Source organism: Crotalus tigris, unplaced genomic scaffold, assembly GCF_016545835.1.
Source record: "Crotalus tigris isolate CLP2741 ecotype Arizona unplaced genomic scaffold, ASM1654583v1 scf7180000023618.1514416, whole genome shotgun sequence".
Taxonomy (NCBI): domain Eukaryota; kingdom Metazoa; phylum Chordata; class Lepidosauria; order Squamata; family Viperidae; genus Crotalus; species Crotalus tigris.
In genome coordinates, this window is record NW_024100082.1 from 1283801 (window position 1) to 1295998 (window position 12198).

The 12198-nt window shown below is 36.3% G+C and overlaps 1 protein-coding gene across 2 annotated transcripts in view; it reads right to left on the reverse strand.

The window, feature by feature from the left end:
- The window catches only part of PLXNA2 (plexin A2), a 275925-nt gene that overhangs the window by 96184 nt on the left and 167543 nt on the right, over positions 1–12198 (reverse strand). For both annotated transcript variants that reach the window (XM_039320077.1, XM_039320076.1), the window contains one exon: positions 1485–1602. In XM_039320077.1, coding sequence (XP_039176011.1) covers positions 1485–1602 — 118 coding nt within the window. The remainder of the gene's footprint in view (positions 1–1484; positions 1603–12198) is intronic.

A 12198-nucleotide genomic window follows, 5' to 3' on the forward strand; every position in this document is an offset into this window, starting at 1 on the left:
AAGCAGGTTCAGAGACAAACAGATAAATGTTTACTAAACAATGTTTAGTAACACTAAAAGGGGGACTCTCTCTTGCACAGTATTACTGTTTAGCAATATTTAAATTACTACAATAAGTTTCCATTCTAGTACAAAGTAATGAGACAAGAGGTGCAATTCAATTTATCTATTGCTTCCTTTACAAATTGTGGACAGTTAGCCATTGCTAACAAGTAGTTAGCATGAAACCAGTGAGGCCAAATAGCCTTTTTCGGGCCAAAATGAAAATGAAGAAAAGCCCCAGGTGTGACTTTCAAGAACATGAATAAAAAGATTCATAATTAAATAATAGAAGAGCCCAATGATTGCTTCAAGAATGGCAAACCACAAAAAGAAACTCTAGATTAAACACACTAATGGAAGCTGTATTGAATTAGCATCAATTTGCTATTTAAATGGGAAAAATACTTTCACATTAAGGAAAGATGGATGATAAAAAAGAAAATAGAACAGTGGGTGGGGAAGGAGAGAGGGGCAAAGAATTTGTTTTTAATAGTCAAATAAAATTATTCCGTAGTGCTCTAATATATACATAATATAATGGAAGGTGGCAATTTCATAGATTAATTCTAGCTAATTAAGTTCCATAGTAATAAAGGTTTACATTATTAGTTTGAAAAGGAAGGATAACACAGATGATCTCAAAAATGTTGCACTGTCTAGTATACCACAGAAGATCTAAAAATTCATCACAGTTAAAGCCACAGTTTGTCAAAGAAATTACCTAAAGCATTTAGTGCTAAAAAACACTTTCTCCCAGGTGAGAATGCATCATGATTTTATGAGCCAAGAAATTTAAAAAAAGGTCTAGTCAAACAATGTAAGAGTTGTATATCAGTATAGGACTGTGGTCCATGAATTAGATCAGCCAGTGCAAGCAGAATTTAAAGACAAGCTATGGTAGCCACAGGCAAATAATTATGCCACAACTCAGATTTTGGGGGAAAAAACCCTCACATACCATTGGCTCCAATTATTATTATTTGAATAGAATAGCTTCATTCTTGCACAATGACTTGATGTCAAAAAGAGAAGAGGGGAGGAACTCATAAGATCTGGGCAATTTATTTTATTTTCTCATTTATTCATTACAATTAATGAATTTGATTTATATTTTACATTTCTTCCTAGGGCCCTGGCTTTGAGGTGAGACATCTGCAGTTATTCATCCTTGGATAAATTTTCATTATGATTACTGAAAAAGAGCTGAAGATAACTAACTTAAAGTGGTAAGCCATATTATGACTTTGGGCATATAAAATGCCATATTGGACATGGGCTAAAGATTTGCTACCATTTGAACATATTAATAAACAGCATTTTAACCACTCTAGACCTTGCCACTCTTTTTTATTAGAACAAGAAAGGGCTATTTTGGGTACTGCTTACAATACTTGGTCTATGTTTATCAATCAAGTAACAAAAATGTCTTGTAGGGTACTTACCACGAATGTATAATGTTGTGCAGACTTGGCCACAAATTCTGATTTGCATTCTCCAATACAGAGGAGTGCAGGACCGGAGCTAATGTCAGGCTCAGCTTGCCCCATTTCACATACAATTCTGAAAATGTAAAATCCATAGTGAGTTCTATAATAAGAAAAAAATGCTATTATATATATGCACATTGTTCATCCATAATAGTGTGGCTGATGCTCTCGTCTGATGAATGAGCTAATTTTGGAGACTTTTTTTTTTTTTTGCTGTGCAGTAATTTAACAGAAGAGAAAGTCAGAATTAGATATAATTATTGCAAGCTATAAAGTTGAGTGCTAAGCAAAGCACAAATGGCAAACACATTATACTATTGAAAAGAAAATGTGAAAACCTTGAAGTAATGGATGAGATCAATAATGGGAACCGCTCAGATAAAGAGACAATATGATTATAGGTTCCTCCAAAATTTACAGGTATGAGTGTAGGTCTTGAATATGTTCAATTGGACATGTAGTGTAGCTGGATTGTAGTTTTATATTGCCCAATAAGCTTGAAGCAACAGACATCACCATAATTGTACAAATTGAAGAGAAACATGGAAAGTGAATATATGTTTCTGTTTCTTATGGCTTTCTTTGCTGTTGTGTTTTTCTCTTCCTGATGATAGTTAATTCAATGTGCTGTATGTCAACAGGAAACTTATGCTTTCAGACTCAAGGAACAAAAAAAAAAAAAAAAAAAAAGAGGAATCCCAGCCCAGAGGGAATTCTAAATATTGTATATTTTAAATAGGTATGGTGATAAGAAGTGATAATATACAGTAAACCTGTTTGATTTAACAGATTGTAACCATTGTTCATGTACAATTATTCACCTCAGCTCTTATTGGCCAAAATGCCAAACAAAATCTGTATGATCATCTGTAATAGATTAATTGCCTCTTAGTCATATAATCTTAATTTCTCTTCTAAAGCACCCAATTTAATTTTGAATGGAAAGCTCTCCTATATCAATCCAAAGAATTAAATAGACAAAAAAATAAAATGCACACTTTTAGATTCTATAGAAGACAATTCAACTATTCATTTTAGAATTAATTTTTATACTTATTGCTTTCTACTATAGATAGTCCTTAATTTAAACTAGTCATTTAGCAACTATTTGAAATTACAACGACAGTGACAAAAATGATTTAAAATTGGTCTTCACACTTGTCACCATCGCAGCATCCCCATGATCATTTGATAAAAATTTGGGTGGCAACTACCGTAGCTTGGCAAATGGCATATACGTATGATGGTTTTAATATTGTGGGGTCCTTACTGCCATGTACAATCTTGCTGGTCTGCTTCTAACAAGCAAAATGGATGTGGGTAGCCAGATTCTCTTAATGACTGCATGAATCACTTAACAATTGCAATGATTCACTTAACATTCATGGCGAGAATTATTGTAAAAACAATCATGACTCACTTAATAACTGCCTTGCTTAACAACAGAAAACCTGGTCCCAATTGTGATCATATTCAGTATTATATTATTCGTTTAAAGTTTGTACAAAGTTTATACTCAGTTTTGTGTGCTTACAACATTATCCTGAAGAAATCTGTTCTATTTTACCCTTGGAAAACAAGGCATAATAAGAGGCATTGTGTCAGAGATAGACAAAGAAGAAGACTTCCAGGGAAGAAATTGTGAACTGAGAACAGCTCTGCTAAAAGCGGAGTTGACAATCACTGCAAAATAAAAAGCTGTTGAATAGACCTTTGCAATTTCTATCTGGGCGAGCACTTGAGATGAACCACAAGTGTTCCATAAAAGTAGTTCTTTTGAGAAGACTGCAAGACAGTAATCTCTGGCACGTTTAGGGCTCTGGGAGATGAAAGAATAACCATATTTTTGCTCAACCCATGGTTGGTGGCTTCAAAAGGACAATGGCTTCACATACTTCTTTTTCAATCAATTTAGTGAATTTCTTGTTAACAGGTTTTCAGCTATTAGAAACCTTTGGATTGACAAATTTTATAGCACTGGGTGAGTTTCTGTGAGGGATGGAGCCTATGGGTTAGGCAGTAGGGTGTGTATGTGTGATGTGAAATGGTAGTTTCCCAAGAAGGAGAGAGCACATTCCAAGGAGGGGTTGAGACAGGAAGCAATACAACCTGGAGCTGAATTGGAGAAAGAAGACTTAGGATAGCCACTCCCTAGAATTTCTCAGGATATATAGGTTAGTATTAAAGGTTAGTCTGCCAAGATTCTGAACTTTGATTGGCTTGATCTATGTCTTTCTAGGCCTGGCCTGATAATTTCAATCCTTAGAGAAAACAAAATTAAATACAACTTTAAACTTAATAATTTTTTTTTCAATTAACAGCAAAAGGGTAATTAGATCTTAGAAAATTACAAATAGACTAAGATAGTTTTGAAATATGATTTTGGAATTAACTATAAGAATCCTCCCAATGGGAAAATGTTTTTATTTTGAATTCTGTTAAAATGATAATATTCAATGGTACAATCATATACTTAGAAATCCTTTAGTGCCCTAGATTCAGTTAATTTGCCCCTAGAGATTTAAATGCATCCAGGCTGAATAGGTATCCCCTAGTCAGATTTTTTTTCATTAATTTTAAACTTTCTCTTTCTCTTGAATAGTGTTTTTTTATTTGGTATCTACTAACATTTTGCGATATTCATTAAGTAGCTGCTGGTAAATTTATTTATTTATTATTTATTTTCTTTGTTCTCTCCTTTCCTTTCCTTTTATTTTGAACATTTCCAAACTTTTATAACAAATAAGACTTTCTTACTATTAGTCTATTTTGCCAACCCGAGTTCACTCTGAGCATTAGACTTTCTAATACCATTTCTACAATTCTAGACTATTTTTCTCCTCTTTCCATTTCCTATTTGTCTCCTTTTTGTTACCAGATCTCATTAAGCTTTTTGTACAGTCACATTGGGCTTCCTCTGTTAGTTTTTTCCCCCTTATTGAAATTGTTTGTAGTTTTAGTGTATACTTTTGAAGGAGCTTTCTCTAATCTGAGGCTCCTTTTCCCAACAGTTTATCATAGTATGGAGGACAACTCTTTCATTTTCTGAAGGCACAATGACATAGCAATCTTACCCAACCTGGGTCCTTGCCAGTAACTCCTTTCAACTCCTAGACTTGTCAGCAATGGTCATTCTTTTTAAAGTTCTCTAAAACAATAATTTTTAATCCTTTACTATCTTTAAATAGTAGCATCCACTGGCTAGTATAAAATTAAAGATGGTACATTAATTCCTATGGAACATCTAATCTGAGACAGAAGCACTAATTCATGCCAGGCGACAACCACAGGTAAGCCTGTTAGAAAATTGTGCTTTTGGAAGAATCTAGGGGTCTGATTACTTTGTTAAGTGGCTCTTTACCAATATTAACCTAATTACCATTGACTGATAGCAAGGACAAAGTACGGTAAATCAATACTGTCTCAGAATCCAACCTGCTCACAGAATACTTATAAGAGGTCTTTTATATGGATTCAACTTGAAAAAGCAGCTGATCCTTGCTATTATCTGCCCAGGGTAAATGTTCTAATGATGTTAAGAATCTTTGAAAACTTGAGAGTACTAATTAGAGTTGTGATTATAAAATCAGGGTTTCCTAGTATGGTATCATCAAAAGAGGATAATTTTAATAATCCCCCTTTCTTCTAAAAATAAAATGAAACACTATGTCATATAAAGTATAATGGCTAAGTAGCCTATTCTTAGTCTGACTTATGATGGCATTAGTGCACAGCCTCAAGCTATTACAGTAATAATATTAGATAATAATAATAATAATAATAATAACAACAACCATAACAACAATAATGATGATGATGATAGTGGAAGGGACCTTGGAGGTCATCTAGTCCAACTGCCTGCTCAGGCAGGAAACCCTATACCATTTTAGACAAATGGCTATCCGGTCTCTTAAAAACGTCCAGTGTTGGAGCATTCACAACTTCTGGAGGCAGGTTGTTCCACTGATTAATTGTTCTAACTATCAGAAAAATTTTCCTAGATTGCTTCTCTCTTTGGTTAGTTTCCATGCATTGCTCCCTGTCTTGCCTTCGGGTGCTTTGGAGAATAGCTTGACTCCATCTTCTTTGTGGCAGTCCCTGAGATATTGGAACATATCATGTCACTCCTCATCCTTCTCTTCATTAAACTAGACATACCCAATTCCAGCAACCATTCCTTATATGTTTAGCCTCCAGTCCCCTAATCATCTTTGTTGCTCTTCTCTGTACTCTTTCTAGAGTCTCAACATCTTTTTTACATCGTTGTGACCAAAACTGGATGCAGTATTCCAAGTGTGGCCTTACCAAGGCATTGAAGAGTGGTATTAATACTTCACGTGATCTTGATTCTATCCCTCTGTTAATGCAGCCTAGCACTGTGTTGGCCTTTTTGGCAGCTGCAGCACACTGCTGGCTCATATTTAGGTGATTGTCTACTAGGACTCTGAGGTCCCTCTGACAGTTACTACTATTGAGCAAGGTACCCCTTATACCAGAGGTAAACAGCCTTGGCTCTTTTATGACTCATGGACTTCAACTCCCAGAATTCCTGACTCAGTCATAAAAGAGCCACGAGTCATAAAAGAGCCAAGGTTGCCTACCCCTGACCTATACTATACCTGTGCATTTGGTTTTTCTTGCCTAAATGTAGAACATTACCTTTTTCACCACTGAATTTCATTTTGTTAGACAGTGCCCAATGTTCAAGTCTGTATCTTAAGTCTATCTTCTGGAGTGTTGGCTATTCCTGCCAGCTTGGTGTCATCTGCAAATTTGATGAGTTCCCCATCTCTCCCCTCATCCAAATCATTGATGAAGATGTTGAAGAGCACTAGGCCCAAAACAGAGCCCTGGGGCACCCTGCTACACACTTCCCTCCATATAGATGCAGTTCCATTGAGGACCACACACTGAGTACGGCCAGTCAGCCAGCTATGAATCCATCTGGTGATGATGCTGTCTAACCCACATTTTTATATCTTATCAAGTAGTAGGTTGTGGTCTACTTTATCAAATGCCTTACTGAAGTCCAAGTAAATTATATACACAGCATTCCTCTGGTCCACTAATTTTGTCACTTGGTCAAAGAATGCATGATTTGTTTTTGACAAACCCATATTGGCTTTTGGTAATGACTTTGTTTGCCTCTAGGTGTTCGCTGATTCATTGCTTGATTATCTTTTTCAGAATCTTCTCAGGTAGTTTCCTGGATCCATTTTTTTCCTTTTTTGAAGATGGGAACTACACCAGCTCTTTTCCAGTCCTCTGGTAGTTCCCCAGTGCTCCATGGGGAATTATTAGAAAGGACTCAACCAATTTAGAGTGCAAGTGGGTAAATCACATTTTAATATTCCTTATAAAGAGAACATTGACATTACTGATGACAGGAAAAGGCCAGGATTTTCTCTCAAAGGTTGAAATTGTGCTTGGTTAGCCATGTACATGGAGAAACAACTACAATTTTGAAGATCTGGAGTCAGTGACTGGTGCGGGTTGCTCCTAAATTTGTTGATTCTAATAGGAGTACATAGGCGGCCTGAGATTAAAGCAGTTGAGCTATATTGAGCTTCTGAGAACTACCAGAAAAAAAAGAGACAGACTATCCTGGTCTAGCCCAATCCAGCCCCACTGGAGCTGAGCAATCAATTTCATATCCTCCCCCGAAGGGATATCAAGTGTAAGGAAGAAAAATAGACCAGGCTTCCTCAAGAAAAAAAAAAAAGTGTATGTTGATGTGTGCAGTGTTGGTGAGGAAAATGATACACTTCTCAGAGGAATGGAATCAGCAATTTATAGAATGGATAATCTATAAAGGGAGATATGCAAAGGAGCAAAGATTAGAGGCTTACTAAAATAATCAAATCCACAGATTATTATCCCTTTCTCTTCTTTCATCATAGGGAAGAATGATCCAACAAAGTGCCTTAGTGCCTTTGGAAGTTGCAAGAAAACAAGATGGGAAAGCCTGCCTAGAAAGAAGTTCCAGTACAAGAACACAGAGATGGAAGCATGCAGAGTCAATCCTTCAGTCCTCTGATGGAAAGAGAAGGGAAGTGAGAGGGTGTCGTATTTGTCAAAAAAAGTATAGCAATTGTAGCAGCACAATCAAATCTCTGTCCCTTTGTATATGAATGCAGTTTAAGAAATAGAGCTACAATGGGGCTGCAGTAAGCACCATCGTGCTCCCTTTGACCTTCCCCTTGTCATAAATGTGATGAAAAAGGAAAGGCAGATTCCTATACATGGAATAGAGCATAGCTACATTTGGCATTTTTTACTTTCTAGCAGTACTCCTTTAATCTTTTTTTTTTCTGTGAAACTGGTAGGATTGCATTTCACAAAATACCATGAATAAACCACTATAGCAGGGGCCTCTTTGCTTATGAGTTGTTGCCAGAGCAGCAATAAGCTACTACAGAACACACAATTATTCTGTAGAAAACTCTGCCATTTCATTCTGTGATGGCTACTATTATAAATAGCTCTTAGCAGATTTAACATTGATCATAAGAAATATCTCTGTTGGCCTTTAGAAATACAAAGACAGAGCTTTTCTCTATTTATGAGAGTACTTTCAGTGGCACTGTTTCACTCCACTTTAATTCCAAAGTTTCTCACAAATCAATCTGAAACTGACCTTCAGTTATCTTTTGTTCTGCTGGACTTGAATATAATGAACAGGCAACAGAACCCCCTGAACTCATCAATTCTTCCTGCAACTGACTAATAGGAGTGTTCAAAACAGAACTCAAGCAGGGCCTGGTCCTTTGAGCTTCAAAAGTCTCACACTCTCATCCCAGACAGCCTAAAAAGAATTGAATTGCATTCAGTTTTGGAACACATTGCAATAACAAAACTAATAAATAATTGTTACAGGGAGGTCAAGTTATATAGAATCATAGGGCTGGATAACTCGAAGTTCTACAAGTAGTCCTCAAGTTATCACTGGTTGCTTAGAAAAAAATTTGAAGTTACATCAGCTTCCTCCCCCAAAGGTACTTATGACCCAGTTCTGAAGTTCTGAGTAGTGTCCCCCCCACAGTCACAACTGGCCACATTTATGATTGTTTGCAGCATACTGTGCCATGTGAATCAATTTATGTTTTTGCTGAGAATCAGTGTTTACTTCCAATTTTCAGCAAAAAAAAATACTCCATAGTGAACAATAGGTTTGCTTAATAAACATGGCATTCAGTTATTGACTGTATTTGTTTAACAACCACAGGCTCCATTAGGGTCATAAGTTGAAGATTATCTATATTCTGCTAACTGTGAATGCCCTCCCAATTACTTACCAATCCTTCCCCCCCCCTTGCACTCTGCATGTTGCGATGATCTCCTGCTTGCTGTTACTGCTAGTTTTTTTTGTACCTTCTGCCTTCTTCCCTGTATACTCTGAATACTCTAAAACTAGGCAAGCACAAGAAGAGGAGCTCAATAGATATTTGAAGCAATGACAGAAGCTGCTGCAAAGATTCAGGAGAGAAAATCACTCTGTTGCAGTAACCATCATTGATGAAGGTAGAAAAGATGCCTACTGCATCCTAGGATTCCGACTGTCACCTGCCTGGAAAATGCCTGACCTCTATTTAGCCATGCTATTGTTGACCTTAGATTAGGATTTCAACAGGTTTTCTGTTATTCTGTTTTCTTTATGTAGCTGACACAGAGACAATTTCTGAAACATTATCGTAAAAGTATAAATGGGCATGTCTAGGAGATATTTATTTAATGCTCTGGAAAGGAAAATGTAGACAAAACAGCTCAAATATGAAGCACAGAAAGGATCCTTGAGTAAATTTTTTCAGGCTCAAATTTCAGAGCCCACCAGCAAGAAAGGAGAGAAAACTGTTGAACCATCTCATACAGTCATTTTGAAAAAGGAAACACACTTCTGGAAGGGCAGGATGGTTAGGATATTTCCTCTCAGCATACAGATGATAAACTGAAAGCAATATTTGCAGGGCAGAAAAGAAAGGAAATAGAATTTCAAAAATAAAACCAAATTCTTTTTTTCTGCCAAGGTAAGTGTGTCTCTGTAAAAAAGAGAAAAGAACCTCACTAAAAAAAATTAACAGTAATTGTTAGGTTGTGAATCCAGTTTGTTTATACTAGATACATCTTTACCTTTGGTTCAGATTTGGCAGGAATTCTATTTTGCAGAAATCCAATTGCAAAAGTTAGGAAAAGATCAGTCCTAATGTGGTGCTGTACAGGGCACCCAAATTCCTGAAATTGGCCCCAATCTACTGTACATTTTCTGTGTGATATTCCTCCTTTTTTTCCTACATCATGCATCTAATAAAATGGATTTTAGTTGCTTTTGCTATGTACATGTAGACTTTACAAGTCCTTCATTTCTTTTTGCCATCAGAGACTAACCCGACTATGCTTCTGTTAACGCTTTTAGTTAGTAAAAATACAATGGCTCAACACTGTCTTTCTTTTCTTTCCTGCATGGGTGAGCACGATCCTCCTTTCAATACACTCACTCCCCCTTCCTCTCCTCCCCCCATGGAAAATCTTCAAAAACAAAATAAGCAACAAATACAAGGATATGTGTCACTGGGGAAGGGGTTATTTGCCTGTCCTTTGTTACATGCCTGTTTTCTAATTTTTAGCTGACATTTTTCTTAGGGAAATAAATGAATTGACTCCTGCAGAGGCCTATTTGGATTAAACTGCTGTCACTGCCTTGCATGCTTAACAAATGGATGCCTGCATCTGGCAGCATGGCTGGATGCATTCCAATCGGAGTAGGGAAGATAATGAACGTAAACCTGCAAGGTTGCTCCGAAGGAAAGTGGCTTAGCAAAACAGGAGGCCAGACTTGGGCAGAAAACAAAATGCTTAATAAATAAACATTTTAAAGGGTCATTTAACCCTTGAGCTAAAAATCCAGTTTCTTCACTCTGAGATGGCCTAACCTAGATCACTGGGGCGCCACTGAATGTATATTAGCTGAAAATCTGGCTTGACAAGTACAGGGTTCTCACTGTACAGTGCAGTGGAATAAGAAAGAGGGAAATATCAGGCATTTAGAAACTGAATCGTTGGACTGGAAGCTGCCTTCAGAAGTCATCCGGGAACTGATTAATCAAGGGTTAATTAAGCATAAACTATTAGTAACATATGCTACCTCTACCCCAACAAAGTGCCTTATGGGTCATGTTGGCACTATGAAAAGAAGCCAAGGATTGTTAAGGATGTCTAGAAGCAAGAAAGAGAAGTAGAACGCCACCAGGAAAATACTGGCCCCATTTTAAAATGCTCATGCACACTGAGAACACATCAGGCAGAATGCAGTAAACTAGAACAGTAAATTAGTTTTAATATACAGTCAAAGACATGGGAAATTTCAGGCACACATTGCTACACAAAGCAAGGGGGACATTGGAAAAGTATACCAGTATATTTAACTTTGGAATAGAATGCATGCATGTGTGGGCACATAAAGGCACGCCTACTACATCAGAATTTTATTTGCAGAATTTCTTCCTATTAAAAAGTAATTGATTTTTATTGATTGCATGTTAGATTTCTGCTTGATATTTGTGCATATGATTTGTATGAAAGAAAAACTGCATTGAAATCAGAGTAGGCATGCTTTTTTGAGCTGATGGATATTCATGGTAGAAAAACTAAATAGACCAAAAGGTGAAAGACTAAACCAAAAATAGGGAAAAATAATGTTGAATCAAATAAACAAATCAATAAATTAAATATCTTAGGATATGAGTGGAAATGTGACAAAAACAATTCTTGGATCTTAGGAAAAGAAGAAACAACTTTGCTGGATGCATGAAAAGAACATCAGTCTTTCTTGGTGATACATAACACTTTTCTGAAAGAAAGGATCCCCTAGTTCCAATACTATGAAAAACTGTTTATATATAATTTAATTTCACATTATTTGATGGCTATAAGAATGGAATTGCTAGTGACAAAGAGTTAACCACTTTGATTTCAAATAGCGGTTTTCAGTTGGAGTCAGTTGAGGTTGATAGAGAAGAGCAGGTGGAGATATATTTGAATAGATATTAAATTGAAAGGTGAAAGGAAATTGACTAAGCTTGAAAGGAAAGTTGGATTAACTAGCAGTTCAGGAGGTTTTAACTATAGTAATTTGGAAATGAGTCAGGTTAAGGGAGGGCCAATTATATTTTATAATTATACCATTGATATAATATGAAGCTTTGCTTTTCTGATTGACTGTCATTGCAAATAGATTTACAGAAGTCATCCCAACTACACTTAAAGCACCTTATTATAAATTGGACAAATGATCAAGATACCAGATAATTATCACTTCTGCATTATCAGTAAAGACTGCTTGTTGCTGAAAACTACATATTGGAATTCTATTTAATATGTTTAGCTCTGACTATATTGCTAAAAAGAAAGAAATTCCATTAAGGAAGAAATATTATTTCATTGTAAACAGAAAGAAGTATCTCTTGGAATCAAAGCTAAGCAGTAACAGATGGGGATCTGTTTGAGAGAAAAGTTTTTAGAAGAAATAAGAGGACTTGATAATCTGAGTTGCTATAGATCAGTGGTTCTCAACCTTTTTAATGCCGCGACCCCCAACCGGTCGTAAGTCGAAGATTACTCAACCGGTCATAAGTCGAGGACTACTCAACTGGTGCAGCACCGTTTGCAGAATGGG